This window comes from Olea europaea, chromosome 9 (genome assembly GCF_002742605.1).
Source record: "Olea europaea var. sylvestris chromosome 9, O_europaea_v1, whole genome shotgun sequence".
NCBI lineage: Eukaryota > Viridiplantae > Streptophyta > Magnoliopsida > Lamiales > Oleaceae > Olea > Olea europaea.
In genome coordinates this window covers 1,735,191-1,758,878 of record NC_036245.1, presented here as the reverse complement: position 1 = coordinate 1,758,878, position 23,688 = coordinate 1,735,191, and the positions used below count along the sequence as shown (strand labels likewise).

At 37.5% G+C, this 23,688-nt stretch overlaps 1 protein-coding gene across 1 annotated transcript in view; it reads left to right on the top strand.

Moving 5' to 3' along the window:
- LOC111399379 (sacsin) overlaps positions 1–9,298 on the top strand; it is a 60,587-nt gene extending 51,289 nt beyond the window's left edge. Inside the window, exons 10-13 of the mRNA XM_023026651.1 lie at positions 6,340–6,854; positions 6,961–7,857; positions 8,030–8,209; positions 8,677–9,298. Coding sequence (XP_022882419.1) covers positions 6,340–6,854; positions 6,961–7,857; positions 8,030–8,209; positions 8,677–8,874 — 1,790 coding nt within the window. The 3' untranslated portion in view covers positions 8,875–9,298. The remainder of the gene's footprint in view (positions 1–6,339; positions 6,855–6,960; positions 7,858–8,029; positions 8,210–8,676) is intronic.
- Positions 9,299–23,688: the final 14,390 nt, after the last annotated feature.

The window sequence follows — 23,688 nt, the reverse complement described above, 5'->3', positions numbered from 1 at the left end:
ATAATGAATTAAAACAATCAATTCAAGCAATCGAAAGGAAAAATATATAATCAATATTCAATACTAATAATCAATCAAATAAATACAATTCGTTAAATATAAGTTAAATTGGACACAATCATTTCAGACACATTCTATATACACAATTTGATAGGAGAAAATGAAAATTTAGGTTCTAATTAGTTGAAAATTCTATTGGGAAGTAAATATTTATTGTAAATGTGATAATTTGTAGACAAATTTTAAAAGATTAGAAGGGTTAAGGTTTTGGTGAAAGGCGTGAAGAAGAGAATCGCTAGTGAGCAAGAGAAAAAATTCAATTAAAAAATTCATATTTATATTTAAAAAATTTATAATGTATTTGATACAAATAATGAATTAAAACAATCAATTCAAGCAATCGAAAGGAAAAATATATAATCAATATTCAATACTAATAATCAATCAAATAAATACAATTCGTTAAATATAAGTTAAATTGGACACAATCATTTCAGACACATTCTATATACACAATTTGATAGGAGAAAATGAAAATTTAGGTTCTAATTAGTTGAAAATTCTATTGGGAAGTAAATATTTATTGTAAATGTGATAATTTGTAGACAAATTTTAAAAGATTAGAAGGGTTAAGGTTTTGGTGAAAGGTGTGAAGAAGAGAATTGCTAGTGAGCAAGAGAAAAAAATTCAATTCTATTATGATTTTTCCCCTGTTTGGTGGGAATTAAAATCAAATTTTTAGTAGATTTTGATAAAAGTTGAAATGCTGTGGATCCCATGAAACATGTTATTAAAATTTAATCCCTGTTTGTTTCTCATTATTTTCCCATTAAAATGAAAAATATGACCGTTATCTATCATATCAAGCCACCATATTTGACTTTCTATCTCTTGTGTGGAGCCGTAACGACTTTATCCCTAAAAAAAAATCCAAAAGTTGGGGGTCACATGACCCCATAGGAACACCCCCCGGTGTGTCTGCCTTGCAAACAGGAATATACAACTGTGTGAATTAGGGCAGAATAGAGAAGTGAAGATGATTCTTATTATTCCACACTAAGGTTACAATACGAGACCTATAAATACTGTACAAAACTGGAAAAATAAGGTAAATACCTAAGTAAGGAAAAAATAAGATTTCCTAATCTAAATATGGTTATACAGTAATAAATCAATACACAATCAATCCCACAATAATTACGGGATTTCTACGCTCCCCCTCAAGTTGGGTCATATATGTTAATCATGTCCAACTTGCAGACTAAATCCTCGAAATTTTGTCGCGGTAGTCCCTTGGTGAAAATATATGCAATTTGTTCTTTGGTGGGCACATAGGTCATGCATATAATCCCATTTTCAACTCTTTTTAATGAAGTGTCTGTCTACCTGAACGTGTTTGGTTTGATCATGTTGGACTGGATTGAGTGAAATGTTAATGGCTGATTTGTTGTCACAGTAGAGTTTGATAGAAAGCCTTGCCATAACCTGTAATTCATTCAATAATTTCATTATCCACAGTCCTTCGCATATTCCCTGTGCTACCGCTCTAAACTCAACTTCGGCATTGCTTCTGGCTACCATAGTCTGCTTCTTACTTCTCCAAGTTACCAAGTTCCCCCAGACGAAGGTGCAATAAGCAGTAGTTGATTTCCTATCTTCTCGTGAACCAGCCCAATCGGCATCTGTGAAAACTTCTACTTCTGTTCTTTCATTTTTTTTAAAGAATAATCCTTTCCCAAGGGTACTTTTGAGATATCTAAGAATTCTGTATATTGCTTCTAAGTCAGCTTCTCTTGGGGAGTGCATGTGTTGGCTAACCACACTCAGATAGAAGATCAAGTATGTACTTCTGTTGTGAAACGCTAATCCCTTTATTTGATCTTGCCACTTCCATACCTAGGAAGTATCACATCTGACCCAAATCTTTCACTTCAAATTCTGTAGCTAGACTTTTCTTAAGCCTCTCGATTTCTTCTATATTATCCCCAATCAGTACAATGTCATCAACATATACGATCAAGATTGTTTTTCTCCCAATTTCAGATAGCTGGTAGAACATCGTGTGATCTGATTGTTCTTGTTGATATCCTTGACTTCTCAACATATTTGCAAATCTGTTGAACCATGCTCTTGGTGACTGTTTGAGGCCATACAGTGATTTTTTGAGTTTGCACACCCTATTTCGTTCACCATTATTACGGAAACCAGGGGGTAGTGTCATGAAGACTTCTTCCTCCAATTTTCCATTCAAGAATGCATTCTTAATGTTAAAACTGTTGGAGAGGCCAATCCAAGTTGGCTATTATGGACAAGATAACTCGGATAGTATTCAAATTTGCTACGGGGGCAAAAGTTTCTATGTAATCAATGTCATAAGTCTGCGTATATCCTTTTGCCACAAGTCGAGCTTTATACCGTTCTATTGTCCCATCAACTTTGTACTTTACATTGAAAACCCATTTGCATCCAATAGGTTTTTTTCGTCTCGATAATTCTACCACATCCCAAGTTTTATTTTTCTCAAAAGCTTGTATTTCTTCCAAAACAGATTCTTTCCATTTTGGAATAGTCATAGCCTCCTGAATGCTCTTTGGAATTTCAGTATTGTTAAGGCTATAAGAGAAATTACGAAATCTTGTATATAGGTTGGTATAGGAGACAAATTTTGAGATAGGATGGAGAGTACATGACCGAGGCTGTTTTCTGAGAGCGATGGGTAGGTTAATTTCTGAGAGCTCATTATGTGAATGAGTTTCATTTGGATTTGGAGCTATCATCGAGTCCAACTCTCTTGGTGCTTCAGATGTATTTTGGCCTCCTTGAATAAACGAAAATCTTCTTATTGACTTGTTTTTTGGGATCTTCCCCGAGTTTAAGCTACCCTTTACAAATGGCATGTTAGAATCATGAGAGATGATTGGTTCAGTAATGTTAAGATTAAAGACTAGGAGTTTATCAGAGTTCTCGAGCCGATCTTCACTCAACTTCTCCCCCTGAAGAGAGGGTTTTTGAAAGTATGGAGTTTTTTCGAAGAATGTGACTTCTTTGCTCACCAAAACCTTTTTTGTGGATGGATCGTAGCATTTGTAGCCCTTTTGGGTAACAGAATATTCGATGAGAACACATTTGAGTGCACGAGGATCGAGTTTTCCCCGTTGATGTGGGTGTACATGGACAAAGGTTGTACACTCGAATACACGGAGGGGTGGATTTGAATTAAGACGGGAACTTGGAAAATATTCTTGAAGTATTTGGAGAGGTGATTTGAATGAGGACTCTGCTGGGCAGTCTATTTATGCGATATGCTGATGTTAAGATTGCATCTCCCCAAAAATATTTCGGCATATATGTGGTGAACATTAAGGCACGGGCTACCTCAAGGAGGTGTCTATTTTTTCATTCAGTGATCCCATTTTGTTGAGGGGTATTGACACAAGAATTTTGATGAATTAGGGAAATTCTTTCAAGGTAGTATTAAAATATTCTGTGCCATTGTCATTTCGCAAGATTTGTATTTGTGTATGAAATTGTGTTTTGATCATGGAATGAAAGTTAACAAATATAGTTTGGACATCAGATTTTTCTTTTAGCAAGTAAATCCAACACAATCTAGTATGATCATCTATAAATGTTTCGAACCATTTTTTGTGAGTTCGACTCGGGATGCGTGATGGTCCCCATAATTCACTATGAATTAAGGTAAATGGTTTAGACGGTTTGTACATAGATTGTGGGAAGGGATGACGATGATGTTTCGCTAGTTCACAATTTTCACATTGGAAATCAATGATTCTTTTATTTGGAAACAATGAAGGAAACATATGATATAAATATTGGAAATTGGGATGACCCATTCTAAAATGCCATAACAAAGGTTCACTATCACTCGAAGAAGAGACAGAATCACAAGTCGCAATTTGATTTTGTTTACTCACATTAGCCTCCTCAAATTAGTAGAGTCCCTCACATTCTTTAACACTGTCAATCGTCTTCCCCGATGATAGGTTCTTAAAAATACAATGAGATGAAAGGAATTTAGCTAGACAATTGGAATTTTTTGTTAATTTGCCGATTGACAGTAAATTGCAGGACAAGTTTGGTACATGAAGGACATTCTAATGTTATAATGTCAGAGATACGAATATTCCCTTTCCCTGCTACTGGTGATAGTGAGCTATCGGCAATTTTAACTTTAATATTACCAGCACAAGCAGTATATGTTGAAAAAAGGTGATAAGAATCCGTTATGTGATCAGACGCACCTGAGTTAATAATCCAGGGAGCTTTGGAGTGTGTGGAGATGTGTAAGGCAGTTAAGGGGTTACCTTTCTTTGCTAGAGAACTTGACGGACTAGGTGAATGAAATTCTGAGAACATTTTGTATAGTTGCTCTAATTGCTCAGGATTGAACGCTGCTTTCTTCGTAGAATTTTGTTTTTCTTCAATCGGATCAATACAAGCTTGGTATCCACGATTTCTATTATTGTGTCTCGGTTTCCAATCAGTTGGCTTTCCATGTATCTCCCAACAGGTATCCTCTTTATGACCTGGTTTACGACAGTGTTCACACCAGGGACGTCCTCGTTGTCTTCCTCTTGACCCATTAGCTCCAGGCCCATTTCCTTTAATTAATGGGCTTATTTCATTTGGCCCATTTCCTTTGAAATTTTAAGTATCTGGTCCAATTTTTATTTGGTTCGATCCAGTCCTTTTAATTACTTGGATTGACCCAATCGGCCGAGAGGCGATAGAAATAAGGGCTGATCCATTTTCTTCTTCCTCAGAGCCTTCGATCCCAGTCGTTTAACATAATTTTCCGGTGGCTTTCTTCTCTGCGCACGTCGGCAAAGACCTCTTGGAGTGATTGCAGTGGTCGACGACCCAAAATCCTCCCTCGCACATCATTCAGGTCCCGATTTAAGCCGGCCAAGAACTCATAGATTCTCTTGTTTTCCAGTATCCTTTTGTATCTCACTGTATCGGCTGGGCAATCCCACTTCTCTTCAGTGTTCTGATCAAGTTCTTGCCATAAGGAGCTCATTTCCAAAAAGTATTTGGTCACGTCCCTGTCTCTCTGTCTTGTCTGCCAAAGCTTCGTTTTGATTTGAAATATTTTGGAGGAGTCCTCTGTGTCCGAGTACATGTCACGCACCGCATCCCATACATCCTTTGCCGTGGGAAGAAATAGATATGCCTTTCCAATTGCGGGTTTCATGGAGTTGATTAACCACGCAGTCACCAACGAGTTTTCCGATCTCCATCTTTGTAGTAGGGTGGAGTTGGTTGAGGCTGGTTGCTGCTTCTCTCCGGTAAGATAGCCGAGTTTTCCTTTCCCATCAATAATCAACTTAATTGATTGGGCCCATTCTCTATAGTTTTTACTGTTCAATTTTTCCACAGTAAGTTGAATGGAGGCGTTGTCCAGTCTGCTTGAGCCCATGGATGCGAGGGATTCTACCTCGCTGATTTGAGGCTCTTGTGTCGCTGACTAGCTATTCTCCTCCGAGTGTTCTGCATTGAGCGGTGGACAACTAGGTTAGGCACGACCACGCTCTGATACCATGTGAATTAGGGCAGAATAGAGAAGTGAAGATGATTCTTATTATTCCACACTACAGTTACAATACGAGACCTCCTATAAATACTGTACAAAACTGGAAAAATAAGGTCACTACCTAAGTAAGGAAAAAATAAGATTTCCTAATCTAAATATGGTTATAGAATAATAAATCAATACACAATCAATCCCACAATAATTACGGGATTTCTACAAACTGTGTTAATATGTTTTTTATTCCTTGTTTTAGAGCATTTTAATGACGGAGACAGAAAAGCATGAAAGTAACAGTCATTCAGTCACCAACACAAGTTCCTCATAATATAGATAGATCTGAATGTTTAATACACTGCTCATAGTGGTCATACATGCCAATTTCATTTTTACTCTGTTAAACTTCTAATCTTGTGGATAAGAAAATGTAAAAGCGTAGCATGTTTACTTGGAGGAGGATGATGGCCAGATACGCGATGATAATTGATTGTACTATTTCTAATATAATTTCATATTATGGAAATCAGTCAAAAGGCAAAGTAAGGTTGTCTGTGTTGTTGCTTCACTAAAGGATATGAAAAGTAGTTGAATTTTGATAATTGAACTGGAACTGTTTGTAAAATAATTTTGTTTCATGGTAATCAGTCTAAAGGAAAAATGAAGTTATCTTGTGGTTTCTCTTGAGACCATGGAAATTTTCTTAGTTTTGAGAATGAAATTGAGTGTAATTGTTGTACACTTTTTCGTTGTAGTTGTATGATAATAAATAACTATTGTTGCATTGCCAGAGATTAAAGGGCTACAGCAGGTAGCCTTCTTGCCAGCTGCAAACTGTACTCGTTTGGTGACAGCAAGCTCTCTCTTCACACGGTTGACAATAAATCTATCTCCATTTGCATTCGAACTCTCTTCAGTCTATCTCCCATTTGTGAAGATTCTTAAAGAGTTGGGGCTTCAGGACTCATTATCTGTTGCTTCTGCAAAGAATCTTCTTTCAGATCTTCAGAAAGCTTGTGGTTATCAGCGTCTTAATCCAAATGAATTCCGTGCTGTAATTGAAATTTTATTTTTCATATGTGATGAAGAAAACAGTTCAGATGTCTCCAGCTGGGAATCTGAAGCAATTGTTGCTGATGATGGCTGCAGGCTTGTCCATGCAAAATCATGTGTATACATTGATTCAAATAGCTCTCATTATGTGAAATATATTGACACTTCCAGGCTAAGGTTTGTTCACCAAGACCTTCCAGAGAGAATGTGTTTGGTTCTTGGCATCAGAAAGCTCTCTGATGTGGTCATAGAGGTAACATGCAGATTTGAAATGTTTCTGTTGGGTATTAATTCTATTTTTAAATGACTTACTGTGTATAACATGTCAGCTTATTACATTAAAAATTCACTATCTGTAGGAGCTGCATCATGGAGAAGATTTACACACTTTGGAATGTATTGGATCTATTTCACTAGCATCCATCAAACAGAAATTATTGAGTGAATCATTTCGAACTGCAGTTTGGAGAGTTCTGGCTAGCCTAGCTAGTGACATTCCCGGGTTTTGTATTCCAGACTTGGAAAACGTTAGAAAATCTTTGATTTCTGCTGCAGAAACACTGAAGTTTGTCAAGTGCGTATATACTTGTTTCTTGCTGCTTCCAAAATCTTTGGACATTACCCAGGTTGCAAAGAAGTCAACTCTTCCAGAGTGGGAGGATATATCTCAACATAGGGCTATTTATTACATCAATAAGTTGAAAACTTGTGTTTTAATTGCCGAACCTCCAAGTTATATGTCAGTTCTTGATGTTGTTGCAATTGTTGTAACTCGTGTTTTGGACTCGCCAGTTCCACTACCAATTGGACCTATGTTTCTTTGTCCTGATGAAACTGAGTGTGCAGTCTCTGATGTTCTGAGACTGTGTTCTCATAAAAGAGATGCTGAGTTTGGAATTGGAGTAGAAAATTTTCTAGGCAAAGAGATACTGCCACAAGATGCTACACGAGTACAATTCCACCCATTAAGACCTTTCTATAAAGGAGAGATAGTAGCTTGGCGGTCTCAAAATGGAGAAAAGTTGAAGTATGGCAGGGTTCCTGAGAACGTTAGATCCTCAGCGGGACAAGCACTTTACAGATTCACGGTTGAGACCTCATCAGGGGTTACTGAGCCGCTTCTTTCTTCGAACATTTTCTCTTTCAGAAGTATTTTGTCTAGTGATGTTTCATCAGCAAGCATGCCGGAGGATGATCATATAGTAATTGACAGGATAAATGCAGAAAGTTCTGGAGTCAGATCAAGGCCTTCTCAGGTACGTTGGTCAACTTGCTTGCCTAGTCTTGGAATGCCATCATTTCTGAGATCTTGTGCTGAAGTGTTGTTTAAGATTTTAAGTCTAGTTGAATAAAATTCAGCTCTTACAAGTTTTACTTCTAATGACTTGTATCTCTGTCAACTCATTGTGCGTTTGTCATGGGCAGCAGCATCTGGTGCAAGATCTCCAGCATGGTCGTGTTTCGGCTGCAGAATTGGTCCAGGCAGTTCATGAAATGCTCTCTTCAGCTGGCATCAATATGGATGTAGAAAGGCAATCACTGTTGCAAACAACATTAACGCTGCAAGAACAACTTGAGGAGTCTCAAGCAGCATTATTGCTGGAGCAGGTCTTTATCTTGAATTTTATGCTTGTATTATTATTATTATTTTTTTTGGGGGTGGGGGGTGGGGATGCTTAAGGCACTTAATAGGAAAAGTTTCAGACTAGAAGACGAGTATTTATTTTTCAATCCCAAAAAAAAAAAAAAAAAAAAAAATATGATGGTATGTTTAATCTGCAGTTTAAATTTGATATGGACAGTTTGCCTATGGAATCAATTGAAGAAATCATTGCAATTTCATCATCTTATGGAACTATTTCTCTCGGGTGCAATGTTTGTAATATTTTATATTTTCAGTAATTTTTTTATGATCAAGTGTTTTTTTATTTCCTTTGTTTAAGAGCATCTTTGTGTTGATAAACGCAGTGTGTTTTTCAATCCATGACAAGTTAGCTTTATGAAAATGTAATGAGGAAAAAAGAATGGGATCAAATATATACTAGTTCTGAAATGCACGAGCTTTGAATATGCAGGAGAAGTCTGACATGGCTACTAAAGAAGCCGATACAGCCAAAGCGGCCTGGTCTTGTCGGGTCTGCTTAAACAACGAAGTTGATGTCACAATTGTTCCCTGTGGTCATGTACTTTGCAGGCGATGCTCATCTGCAGTTTCAAGGTGTCCATTCTGTCGAATTCAAGTTTCAAGAATCATTAGGATCTTCCGGCCTTGATCACTCTTTTCTTCTCCGGAGGGCAGGTATTAGATTCACTTCTTTTCAAGGAATTATAACTTCCTTCATAGGAACTGTGTTATAAAAATTATATACTACACAGTGTATAAAAGCATAGCATATCAAGGAATATGATATCATGTATAGGACATTGATAAAGCTTTTCACAGTTAGTGTATATTGTAATGGTCTTTTCCTGTCAGCATGAAAATGTTGGCTTAGTTAATTTCATTATTTTGTATCATTTCTATCATATTGGATCTACAAGTTCGACTGAGCAGCTGGATGTGAATCGAGCTTACCAAACAAGCCATCTCCGGTTTAACTTTATATGCAAGTCTTGTAGACTGTAGAGTAATGATGGTTCTGAGTTGGATGATTTTCAGAATTAATGAACATATATTTCCTGTTGTGCCAGACTCAATTTCTTATTCCAGTACTGTCTAATCTCTTGATTTTGGAACAACTATTTTATGTGTTAATTCTGTTAATGGATGAGTTGCTATACGACTGGGCTAATTCTGAAGTCGAGTTGGGGGTCTAAATAGCTTAAGTTCCAACTTGGGCGTCGCATGCTTAAAGGCTTAATCCTATTCCGGATGCACACTTCTGAAGACATGTAGCGTATCAATATAACATCTCTGACCCCAAGAAAAGCTGTTGAAGGCGTCAATATCATCAACAACATCCAACAAAAAAAGTCGATTGATGTCTTATAGTGTAGACACCTTAGTACACTCCCAGTATGAACATCAATCCCAACTTAAACTTGTCTAACATGTGATCGCATTTCCTGAATGAGTCCTCTAACTGTGAGGGTGTAATGGACTCTTTACCTCCAAAATATAAATTCAGCAACCTTTTATTTACTGTAATAAAAGCCCTCACTGCTTCTTCCCCATTACACTTTAAACTTGTAATGAAGGCAAATTTAAAGATCGAGAATCTTGATACCTTCCCGTCCCCCATGTCAAAATGAAGCTCATTGCCATCGATTAGCTTAAGTAGTTGAAGTAATAATGAATCAATGATCTGACCAGAAAATTACATGTCCTTCAACGAATAGAAGGACCATTGGAATGATCAAGCATAGCTAGAAAAGTTACAATACGACGTAACTTCCCCCAAATGAGTTCTCATAATATTGTCCAGGTGGTATTCCATCCTGCAAAAATAATACACGACCATATACAAGATATATCAATATTTATCATATCTTAAGTTGAAGTAATAATGAATCAATGATCTGACCAGAAAATTACATGTCCTTCAACGAATAGAAGGACCATAGGAATGATCGAGCATAGCTAGAAAAGTAAAATACGACGTAACTTCCCCCAAATGAGTTCTTATAATATTGTCTAGGTGGTTGTCCATCCTGCAAAAATAATACACGTTAAAATCATATACAAGATATTATCAATATTTATCATATCTTAAAATTTAACCAATCGGATTATATGCACTAGTACTCATGAAATAAATTCATCTCAACACACATTAAAAAAAGTAAACAAAAAATATAACTACACATAAATTGAATTAACTTAAAAATAATAGAAAAATTATTTCAAGTAAAAAAAATAATAGTAATAAATAACGCATAAATTGAATTAAATTAATGAAAAATAAAGTAAATTAAGGAAAAAAACACACATACATAAATGAGCAAAAAAATTAAAAAATTAAAAGAAGCAAAAAAATGAAAAAGAAAAATAATTGATGAAAAATGAATTAAATTAAGAAAAAATTAAAAGATTCAAAGTTTTATTCTTTATAAAAAAGATATAAAAAAATACATGCAAAAAGGAAAAAATGAAAATGAAAAAAAAAATTATTAAAAGAAAATGAATTAGAAAAATAAATAAAAAGGAAATCGAAAAAAAAATGTAAAATTTAATATTGAAAAATAATTGGGAAATAATAAGATAAAAACAAAAAATAAAGTGAATTAAATGCAAAAAAATCAGAACTGAAAAAAAAAATTCGAGCTCCGTCCCATTTTTTCACCTTTTTAACCATTTCAACCTCAAATTTGATTTTTTCTTCCATTTTTTAAAATTTGTATTAAACTCATAAATTAGCACATTCAATAACGAAAAATTAAATCTCTACATCACCACTATGAGAAACTAAAGATTTCCCAAAAAAAAAAAAAAAAAAATAAATAAATAAATAAATAAAATCTAACCTTGCCATGTTTAGAAGGTGAACAATGCCATCTATTTAGCCTGCAATCTTGGACTCCGGCTTTGCTACATTTTCTTTTTATTGTTCTCTCTTGTTTATGAAAGTGGTAAAATATGTAACTACAAGTTTTGTTTTGTTTTTATCTCTTATCATTTTTTTTTGTTTAATAATGGTCAAAGGCCATTGTGAAAAAGTGATTGGGTCAACCAGTTATTTAACCTTATTTCTTCACCCCAAAACTGCATTATCTTTCCCTACACAAATTCTCAACCTACCATACTACCTTCTCACACTCTCACGTACAAACAGCTTTATACAGAGTTCTTCAATGGAAAATTTTCGATAAGTGAGATTTAATATTTATTTGATGAAATCTAAATTGGAAATGCTTGAGAAATTCATTTATGGAAAGTGTTGACACACTAAAAGTGCAGCCCAAATCAAATAGCCCAAAGAGTGTAGCCCAATTGGGGAATTCAGGATAAAGGTCCAAACATGATTATTGATGAATGCGGTGAAAGCCCCCGAATACTGTAACATCATCGCCTAAGCTTGTAAAACGCCCAGAATCTGAGCGAATGGAGTACCTTACGGTCACCCAGAGTGATGACCCCGTTCTCGCCCAAACCTTCGAATCGCCCAGGATCTTAGCAAGCATAAAATATTATGGTTATCCACAATAGCAGTTATTGAGTGATCTTATCACATTTCACGATTCAAGGAGCCCAGTTGAAGGCGGTTGAACGACAAACAGTAATGACAACAGTTAGAGACGGCAGTTCCACGACAAGTTAGTCACCATAAAGAAAGTGGATAGTTATACAACAATCAAGCAGTTTCCAAGCGGTTTGTCATGAAGAAATCATCAAGGGAATATAAAAGGAAGAGACGACATAGAGAAAAGATCCCGAATCAAACACTCTCAAATAGAGAATATGTAATTTCGATTTCTCAGTTTAAACTTAAACACTTCTTTTAGTACTCGTGTGCTTGTGCCCCTTGGAGGCATTCTGTTTATTTCTAGTTGTAAATCATCGCCAATAAAACACCCCTTTTTTGGACTTTGTCTCAAGAGGTCTGTTCCTTACACAATTGTCTGATCCCTTTTTAACTGTTAGCGACCACCTGTGCGAAACAATTTGGAATGCCCGGTGGGACCTTGGTGTTTGGTGTTGAAGATACAAAAGGTGAAACAATATGCATCACAAATCTGATAAGGAAGCAGCAAGTCAGGGAGGAGTCCAGTCTGTGATCGAGCGATATGAGGAGCAGCAAAGCTCTCCACGAACAGAGGGACAGAGTCAGAGCAGTCACAATCGTTACGAACCAATGACAGAGTTGTGTCCTCGAACCATGCGTGCATTGCTTAGAGAACTCACACAGGATGTCATTGAACAGGAAAATCTACGAAATGTTCATAATATGGAAAGATTTACTCAGAATGGGAATGCACATTATGACAACATGGCCAAACAACTGAATACATTAAATGAAATAATGAATAAGTTAGTAGGCCAAGTTTGTCAGCCAATTGTGCCTATTGCTAATCACTTTCAAACTAGGATAATCGTGGGACATAATTCCCCAGTCCTAAGTCCAAATCAGGGATAGAACCACCTACTTTAAACCAGGGGATGGTGTAATGTCAAATCAGAATAGTGGTAATGGTACATCTAACTTGGGGGTAACCTAAATATAAAAGACAATGTTCTAAATAATGTACGGAATACCCCACGTGTCAATGATGGAATAAATATTCATGCTAATGGTAACAATGGCCCAAATCATGGAAACTTTGTTGCCAACCAAGGACCAAACATCAGGCCTCAGGCAAATCAACCGATCAACCAACCTGTAGGAATTCCATATGACCTCAACGTCATGTTGAGAAATCAAATTATGGAAATAGTACAGGATCAAATGGCTTTTGGGGTACATCCTGTCATTAGGCCGACTTACACAAAGTCATACCCTGATTGGGTAGACCAAGCATATCCGTGGCCTAGAGAGTATAAAATGCCACATTTCTCATTATTTACCGGTATAGGAAAAGTATATACTCTAGAACACATAGGGCGATTCACACTGCAAAGTGGTGAAGTAACCGACTACCATAAAATGAGGTTGTTCCCTAGTTCATTAACAGGAATAGCTTTTCTTGGTTCATCAACTTGCTAGCGAACTCTGTTCAAAAATGGCAACAATTGGAGCAATTGTTCTAAGCTCAATTTTATAAGACTGAGTCTGAAGTTACTTTGACCGATTTGACGAATCTACGTCAAATGCCAAACAAATTGGCAGAAGGTTTCCTTCAAAGGTTCAAGACAACAAGAAGTAAATGTTTTGTACCTTTGCCCGAAAAGGAATTTGTCAAAATCGCTCAAAGTTGTCTAAACTTTGATTTGAAAAAGAAATTCCAAGACAGGGAATTTCTTGATCTTTTCCAATTGAGTACAAACATGATTAGGTATGAACGATTAATAAGAGAAGAATAGCAAATGAAAAATTCTAGCAAGGGGACTTATTATAGAGACCCAAATTTTGATGTTCATACCATTAATGACGAGTATTACGATCAAACTAAAATGTGTTTGGCCGAATTAATCAAAGGAGACGCGTATACTTGTCCTATAATGGCTAAGCCTAGATCGTCGGGCAATGATGAGCCTATAAAAGATGAAAACAAGAAGGCTAGAACGTTCTCGTTCGATGTAACCAAAGCTAACATTATATTTGATAAACTATATAAGGATAAGCAGATAAAGCTGAGTGATAAACATAAGTTGTCAAGCCTTGAACAAATCAATGGTAAAAAATATTGTAAGTGGCATAATGCATGGTCGCATTTAATTAATAACTGATTGGTTTTTCGCTGTGTGTTACAGGACGCCATTGAATCAGGATGAATTACGTTCGAGGATAAGAAGAAGATGGCAGTGGATGAAAACCCTTTTCCACAGCCACTTGGGGTGAACATGGTGACGACTGGTTTCAAACATAAGTTGCCAATATTCAAGTTGGTTATAGATGATGGAGAAGAGGACCCTGGGCCACACCCCAGTGTCTTTGAACGTATCAAAAGGAAAGAGCCTAAAAAGGATAAAGACGTCCTGTGTGTAAGATGTAAAAGAGAAGTGAGTGCAAATACAAAGAAACCAGGGATATGGCAGCATCATCATCGCCCTAATTTTTTTTCCAAACGCTCAGCCTGGTAGAGGGCGAGATACATCATTCTATAGGGGAACGCCTTTCGAGAGGTAATTCAGGTCAATAAATAATGGGAGAACATTCAGGCCACAACCTCGCCAACCAAATTATAGCATTCGTTCCAGTATAATGCAGGAAGGGTGATACCCTTCAACGAGATGACTAGAACCCAACAAAGGCGCTTTCAACGGAATTATGGACGAATGATGAGGCAACAACAGGGAGTACCACGTCCTAAGGTGCCTAAACTATTCGATGTGGCCAATCAAAATGTTCTCGAAGACAGTGAGGAGACTGGTACAGGTGAATCGATGGAAGAATTGCCAGAGAGTTCTTCTGGGAGATCGAAGTTTGAGCGAGGTAGAAGGGATGGAGAAGATCTAGATCAGCCCCTTACTATTCAATTTGGTACGTTACCTTCTGTCATGGCTAATAACTATTTAATAGCCAATGAGTTCAAGAACAAAGAGAAAGAAGAAGAAGAGAAAGAGGATAACGAGGAAGAAACATGTGTTGGAGTGTGAAGAAGGCCAAACTTCTCGAGAGGCCTACAATGGTGAAGATGATGATGGTATGACGGACATCGAATAGGAAATTGATCTGGAAGCAGAAAGAAGAAAGAGAGGAGTATCGCACAATACTCTATTGAAGCAACTACATCGAGGGGAGTTCGTGAAGTGGATTTGTTGGGGAAACCATCTGGGCGTTCTTTCGATTATTACGTGCTGTACGGGACACCCAAGAGGAAAAAGAGAGTACCTCGCTCTGAAAAGTATGGATCACTTCCAAGAATAATGCCTCCTCCCACAGGTTGGGTAACCGAAGAAGAAGCATTAGAAAACAATAAAAAGGAAATTCAAGAATCGGAAGCTCAGTGCGACATACTGCATGTTGACTTATCACAAAAGGATAATTCAACAAAGAACAAGCAGGAAGTGGAAATAGATACTACCAAAAAGGTTATTTTTAAGAGACCAGCCATGAAGTTAACTAAACACTTGAGACCATTGTACGTTAAGGCTTTAGTTAACGGTTTATCTATGGCGAAAGTATTTATCGATAATGGAGCAGCTATAAACACCATTCTATCTAGGATGATGAGGAAGTTTGCAAAGATAGAAAGTGATGTGATTCCAACAGATGTCATCCTTAGAAGTTTCAATGGAGGAGTAACTTCAGCTAAAGGGGTTATGCCATTAGACATAACTGTAGGGACAACTACTAGGACCACAGTCTTCTTTGTAATAGATGGTCCTACTAGTTACAATGTGTTATTAGGAAGGGATTGGATACACGGAAATCGCTGCATACCTTCATCGCTCTATCAATGCCTGGTTTTCTGGAATGACAAGGGTGAAGCAGAAGTTGGGCAGACAGATGATAGACCTTTTGTCGCAAAAGCAAACTTAGTGGAAAGATTCATGTATGAAGGAAATTACGGACCTGTCAGAGTGGTCCAAGATGGAGAAGAAACTCAAATTGTTGCACAGAGCGAGGAGCCATTTTCGATAGATGCACTCAATAAAATGTTCAGTCAAATAAGGCCAAACATAGTGGCCCTGGAAGAGCCAGTAATTGGTAAAAAAGTAATCAAGGAGTTTTAAATAAGTTGTAAGCAACAAATGCGAATGGTCGATGTTCAGGCCTTCAAAGCCAAAATAGTGGCTATTAATACAGAATGTAAAGACAAGACGAAAGAAGAAACAGCCTTGAAAGCATTGGGAGACAAATTGACAGTGTTCGAGTTGGAACAAAGTATTGGCCGAGAAGTCAACAAGGTGGATTGTTTAGAAGAAGAAGTGCTTATAAGGAAATTGGACGATGAAGTAATGAGGATCACCAAGTCTGGATACGTTCAAGCACAAGACCCTCTGATTAAAGTGAATATTGGCGGAAGATCGCCCAACATTCGTCAGCCAGATGCTCGATCAAGAGGTTAGTGATAAATTAATCACTTTATTAAAGGAATATAAGGATTGTTTTGCTTGGAAATATGAACATATGCCTAGTTTAGATAGAGATTTGGTGGAACATAGATTGTCAACCAAGCCAAATTTTAAACCTCATAAGCAACCTCCTAAGCGTTTTGCTCCTAATGTGCTTCCTGAGATTAAGAAAGAAATAGAGCGATTATTAAAAGTAGGCTTTATTAGAACAGCCAGATATGTAGAGTGGTTGTCCAATATCGTGCCAGTGCTAAAAAAGAATGGTAAATTAAGGGTGTGCATAGATTTTAGGAACCTAAACATAGCCACACCCAAAGATGAATATCCAATGCCTACGGTAGATTCTTTAGTAGACTCGACTGCCGGACACGTAATATATTCCTTCATGGATGGGTATTCAGGATACAATCAAATTTATATAGTTGAGGAAGATATACACAAAACTGCCTTTAGGTGCCCTGGATCTCTAGGATGTTTTGAATGGGTAGTTATGCCTTTCGACCTGAAAAATGTAGGAGCGACTTATCAAAGGGCAATGAACTTGATTTTTCATGATATGATAGGCAAGTTTGTTGAGGTATATGTAGATGATATAGTGGTCAAATCTATTAAAGAAGAGGGCCATTTTGAACAATTGAGATGTTCATTTGAGCGAATGAAACAATATAAACTAAAATTGAATCCCTTGAAATGTGCGTTTGGCGTTAATGCAGGAAACTTCCTTGGTTTCTTAGTACACAAGAAGTGGATTGAACTTGATAAAAATAAAGCGAAGGCCATTTTAGAGGCCAAACCACCTAGCAATAAAAAAGAATTCCAAAGGTTTCTGGGTCAAGTAAATTTTTTAAGACGCTTTATTTCTAACTGTGCAGGGCGAACTAAACCTTTTTCGCCACTTTTAAAGCTGAAAAATCAGAACGAATTCGTCTGGAAAGAAGAGCATCAAAAGGCTTTTGATAGCCTAAAGACATATTTATCAAGACCATCAGTGTTGGTGTCACCAATCCAAGGACGGCCAAGAAAAGTGTATATCAGCTGAAAAAGAATCAATAGCTGGAATAGTCGCGCAAGAAGACCAATTTGGTGAAGAAAGGACGATTTACTACTTCAGTAGACGGTCAACAAAATGTGAATGTAATTACTCTGCCATTAAAAAATTATGTCTTGCGTTGTATTTCACGTGTACAAAATTAAGGGTTTATTTACGGCCCGTAACCATTTATTTGATTTCTAGAGTGAATTTGGTTATGTATATGATCTCTTGCCCTATTTTACACCAGAGGGTAGGCCTTTGGACGTTAGCATTATCAGAATTTAAAATACAATACATATCCCAAAAGGCAATCAAAAATCAGGCTTTGGCTAACTTTCTGGCCGATCATCCATGCCTTGACATGCCTGAAGAAATTGAATTAGAAATTAATTCATTCGAATTAAAGCCTTAGGTTTTATATTTCGACGGGTCGAAAACCTCTAAAGGTGTAGGAGTAGGAGTAGCATTGATAAATCCTTTAGGAATTTGTTACAAGTTCGCATTCACTTTGGATAGGATGTGCACCAACAATCAAAATCGAATATGAAGCCTTAATAGTGGGTTTAGAATTAATGATAGATATGGAGGTAAAGAATGTGATCGTTAGAGGCGATTCTCAATTGGTAATTCACCAATTGATCAGTGATTTTAAGTGCCAAAGTGATTTCATTATAAGTCAATATGAAATCGCCCAAGAATTGTTGGAAGAATTCGACCAAGTAGAGCTTCAATGTGTTAATAGGATGTATAATGATATAGCAAATGAGTTGGCCCAGATGGCCTCAGGGTATTCCAAGGTTTTAAATTGGAAATCTACTTATGAATAAGGAGTAATATTGCCTGTAGTCCAAAGAAGGACGAGAAGGATTGAAATTCATTGCATACAAGATGGAGATACAATAGATTGGAGGGCAGAGATTAAAAAGTTCCTTAAAGAACCTAATAAAGGAGATAGTAGAAAAATGAAGTTGCATTTGCTAAACTATACATTGATAGATGAAGAGTTGTTTAAGAAACGCTTTGATGGTATATTACTAAAATGTGTAAGTTTGCAAGAAATCAGAACAATCATGACTGAAGTGCATGAAGGGATATGTGGAGCTCATCAAGCTGGCCAAAAGATGAGATAGTTAATTATTAGGAATGGATATTTTTGGCCCAAGATAGGAGAATCATGTGTTCAATATGTGAAGAGTTGTCTAGCATGGTCCAATACAAAGGGCGCCAGCAAGAGAAATGACATCCATTATCAAACCCTGGCCATTCAAGGATTGGGCGATAGACCTGATAGGGAAAATTTATCCCCCATCGTCCAAGCAACATACCTTTTTTATAGTTGTGACTGATTTTTTCACTAAGTGGGTAGAAGTGATACCTTTAAAGGAGATCACCCAAAAGAGTGTCATAGAATTTATCCGTGATTATATTATTTATAGATTTGAGATTCCACAAACTTTGATGGTAGATCATGGAACTTCTTTAAATGGAGATCAAGTGAATAAATTCTTGAGCGAGTTTGGAGTTAAATTAGTAAACTTCACACCATGTTACGCTCAATCTAACGAACAAGCAGAATCTTCTAATAAGGTTTTAAAAAATATCATAAGAAAAATGATAGATGAAAATTGCAGAAATTAGCACGAATGTCTAAACAAAGCTTTATGGGTTTATAGGACGTCGCCTCGATCAAGTACCAAAGTTACTCCTTTCCAACTTACTTATGGACAGGAGGCCGTTTTGCCTATGAAAATCAATGTGCGATCGATCAGAGTGTGTTTACAACATAAGTTAAGTGTTGGTGAGTATACCGAATCACTAGTTCAAAACTTATTGGAGTTGGACGAATTAAAGTTGGACGTCCTAGATAGATTGCAAGTTTAAAAACGAAGGATGACTAAGTTTTATAATAAAAAAGTTATAGCCAACTCATTTAGCCTGGGCGAATTGGTTTGGAAAATAATATTCCCTTTGGATAACAAAGATCCAAAGTATGGCAAGTGGTCGCCCAATTGGGAAGGGTCATATAAAGTAAATAGTGTGTTACCTAATAGAGCCTATCATTTAGAAGATTTAGATGGCACCAAACACATGAGGTTCATTAATGGCAAATATTTAAAAAAGTATGTTCCTTTCTTATGGGAGAATGAACAAATAAAAGCTTAATCAAATTGCGTTGAACCATCGTAGATAAATAAGGCAAGAACGAAATACGTTCAAATAAATTCCTTTATTTTCAAATATTCATTACAAATTATAAGATACAAAATACTAATGCTTTATAAGCTGCAATAGAGAGCAAACTAATTTTTCAGTCGATCGCCAAGCAAGAGGTTGAACCGGCATTGGTCACCATCCTGATCACGCTGCTGCAAGGGCAGGTAGAGAGGCCAAGAAGCACTCTCAACAAGCAAAAAGGAAGAAAAGTACCCTCAAATCGCCTGCCTAATCACATTGCTGCAATAACGGGCAAGGAGACTGAGAAACACTCTCAGCAAGCAAAGTGGCTTGAAAAGCATCCTCAAAAATTGCCTTCCATCATTGAGACAATGGGAAGAACTTCGTTGGCCAAAGAATATTTTCTATATCTTCCATACCAAAGGTGACATCAAAACAGATAGCAAAATAGGCGGATTAAATGATCCATTTCTATGAAAGGCGAAAATTTTGGATCAATTGTTGAGATGCCAAACGATAACAGCAAATTAGTTTTTGAAGAAAAGAATGTAAATGAAAATGATGAATGCGAAATACACACGCATATGAATGGCCACATTCGTGCCTAATAACTGAGATCAAATGGCCTAAAGTCTTGGGAAAAGAGACGGAAATACCAAGGAAGAATGTACATGAATCTTAGCATAAAGCAATTAAATGCTTGGGAGGTTAACGATTAAGGACAACGTCAATTAATATGCAAATAGACAACTTAGTCGTTCGTTAATGACGATAACTGCTGTTACATTCAAAATTAGCAATGACAATTAGTGCAAAGTTACAAAAAGAAAGTTAGTACGAAGTTACAAAAGGAAAGTTAAGGCATTGGATGTCTTAATTACAATTCACCCCATGCCCAACGAATTCTTTCCCTAAGTCTCCCCCAATCTTCACGCTGTTGAGAGGAAGCGACATTTAATTCAGCTACAAAATCGTCATCAACCTCCAGCTTTTTGTACTACTCAACCAAAGACTTGGTTCGTTCAATTCCTTGGGAAGCATTACGCTTTTTAGCAGCCATTCTCGCCCTACAGTCGTCCATCTTTGCTTGAAACTCATTCATCTCTGCAGCCAAACTTGTCATCAAAGAGTCTTCGATCATAACGTCTGAAGAGATTTCTTTCAATTCTTCCTCGACTTTGTTAATCTCTAGAAGTAAATACTCCCTTTCAGATGCAGTATGAAGATATTTAGTACTCCTGGCCTTCAGTTCAACATTTTTAGCTAGCAAGGAGAGGATATCAGAGTGAACAACCTTCAACGTCGCTTTAAAGTCAGTAGAAACATTGAGCGACGGAAGTGTAAATGCTTGCGCCAATTTCACACTCAATAGCTCAAGCTTATCCTTATGTTTAGTAGCATTAGCCTGGCCGATATCCATGTCCATAAAAGACACATACTCAAATACCGACTGCTTGAGAAATTTCATATTTTCCTCTGAAGAAGCAGAAGGATGACTGGTTAAAGTAGGGCGAGACGTCTTGACTTGCCCCCAGGAAGTAAACAAACCCTGGATGGAACGCACAATGTCATCAGCACCCCTTAAGAAAAATGTCAACATTGAGAACTTTCACTACAATAAACGAAGCGAAAATGAAAGTGAAGCAAAAAGTTACCTCATCAGCAATCTTGGGAATTTCAGGCATATCATCAGTTGGCTCCACCACCCGTGGGGACTTCTCCTTATCTGGGCGAGAAGACTCTGTCACAACAGGCAGGCCCATGGGAGCCTCTGCATAATTCAAGAAGTAACGAATCAGAAACCAGTAGCACAAGCAAAGGTAAAACATCAAAATATGTATTACCTTCTGGTTCGACGTTTGGGGGGTCGGCACCCTGGGAAGAAGGTGGCCCTTCTACTGGTTGTGATGAAGGTTCCGGAACTAAGGGTTTCTCTTTAAGCATAATTCCTTCATCAGCTGATTTGGACGAAGCAGCTTTAGCAGAAGATGATGGAGTAGGAGCTGCCAAAACCAAAGCCTTCGAAGGAGAGGCTGAACTTTTTTTGAGAAATTCAGGTAAACCATTAGTACGTAGAAAAGTATGTTTGTGAATAAACGAATTCAATTACCTTTCTCCTAAGGATGAGAGGAGCGTCGTCATCATCATCATCATTATCATCCTGCAAAATGGGAGATGCTGAAGCTGGCCATTTGCGGCTTAAGGCATCTTTAGCTACAGTAGCCTTGGCAGGTAGAGACGTAGATGGATGGATAGAATGTTTAGCGCGAGCAGGGGAGGAAGGGTTCCTAATGGACACAGGGGTGACCAAAATAGGAGAAGTAGAGGGAATGCTTGGAAGGTCCAGTAAATGGAAGGCATGATTAGCATCAATTGCAAACAATCGACGTTTTACTGATGGCCAAAACTGTTCAAAAAGAGGATGGACGACACAGTTAGAATTGAAAGGGGCTAATGAAAATTTGCTCGTCAAAAGAATGTTGCGAGCATCTATAGCTTGTGCCCCTGTCTTATTAATAATGTGAAAATGATCTGTCAAATTTTTGGAGTAGCAAGGAGGAACAGGCCAAGTTTGGCCAAAACCAAGTTGGCGAGCAAAAAATTGGGGCGCATATATTTCAACTCCAGCTTTGGCATTGGTTCCAGTTAAAATATCGTGGAACAATTTCCTCCCAATCAAAAACTGAACTCAAACAAGCAGAGAAGCACTTGCACTGTCTAGGATGGATGGAGGTTGCACATAATCTGGAGTCAAATGAGGAGGAAAAGGAAAGAAGGAAGGAATCGAATTTAAGGTATAAAAGAATGAAAAAATGTCCCTACTGGTCATATTTATAGGGTTCAGTGGATCAATGGCTAGCCCATAGCAGCTAGCAGAACTAAGGGAAATGGATGGGGCACCAAGTGGTGGAAAGTATGATCTCAACCACAGTTGAGTGAACCACAGGGGCCCACTGCCAGTGGGAGATGCACCATTCTTCAGTTGAAATTGAAGGGAAGCCATGCCTCTATAAAGGGCAGCTAAAAAGAAGGAACATAAGTTCAAAGGCCTATCACGCGCCAATTCATGCGCTATGGGTAAGTAGCTCATAGAAGATTTCATACTTAGCACATAGAGAATATATTTACAGAGCCAAATCTGAAGAAAGGCCACACGCTCAGTATGGGAAGGTTCAGCGCTTGAGTGATTATAAAAGCCTTGCAGGCTTGAATATGACTCAGTAAGTTTCTTGCCAAATTTCAGGACAACACTGGAAATCAGGATACCAGGAAAGATGGTATCGCCCAAAGGCGGAAGATTTACTAGGGCTCCAACGTCCCTTAAAGTAATAGACATGGGACCAAGAGGAAAAACGAAGGTGTTATATTCAGAAGACCAAAAACTCAAAGCAATAGAAAAAAGCATTGAGTCGAAAATTGGGGGTTAAAGAGTGATTTCTAATAAGTCTGAAATCCTAGCACGATCAAAAATCGCCTTGGTAGGGTAATGATTCACAAGACGTGCATGTCATCTACAAAAAATAGCATCAGCTTTACGCCAAGTGCGAATATCTTTTTTGCGAATCGGCTTCAATGGCAGAGAGTTCAGGAACGGAGGACCTTGAGTGCAAGGGAACAGTTGGCCCATCGCCACTTGTCCAACGTCTTCGGCATTATTGAACGATGGACCCAGATAGAACTCATTGAGGTCAGCATTAGCTTGTACAAGGAAGTTTGGATTTACATACGGCCTAGTAAAGATTTTCTGGAAGTCTTCGAAACTAAAAGAATCATCAGATTGAGTTTGTGAAATCGCCATTGGGAACAAAATACAGTTTTATTAAAGTTTACCAGAGAAACGTAGCAGAGAAGCAAGAAGATGAACAGTAAAATAGCGAGGAGGAAGCGCGAAATATAGAGACGTGGTTTAGTGGTGCGATGAAATGGCGTGTCTTTTGGGTTTATAAGGTTTGTAACGTTGCACTTTTTCAGGCTGTAGAATGACACTTTTTCAGGCTATGGAAGAAAACAATGATTGAAATTCTTGGAAATTTCAAATATTGCTGGAAAATACAAAGTGAATATGTCAAAGATTAATAATTGGTATTAATTTTGCCATATTGGGGGGTAATTGTTGACACACTAAAAGTGCAGCCCAAATCAAATAGCCCAAAGAGTGAAGGCCAGTTGGGGAATCCAGGATAAAGGTCCGATCAGGATTATTGATGAATGCGATGGAAGCCCACGAACACGATAACATCATCGCCCAAGCTTGCAAAACGC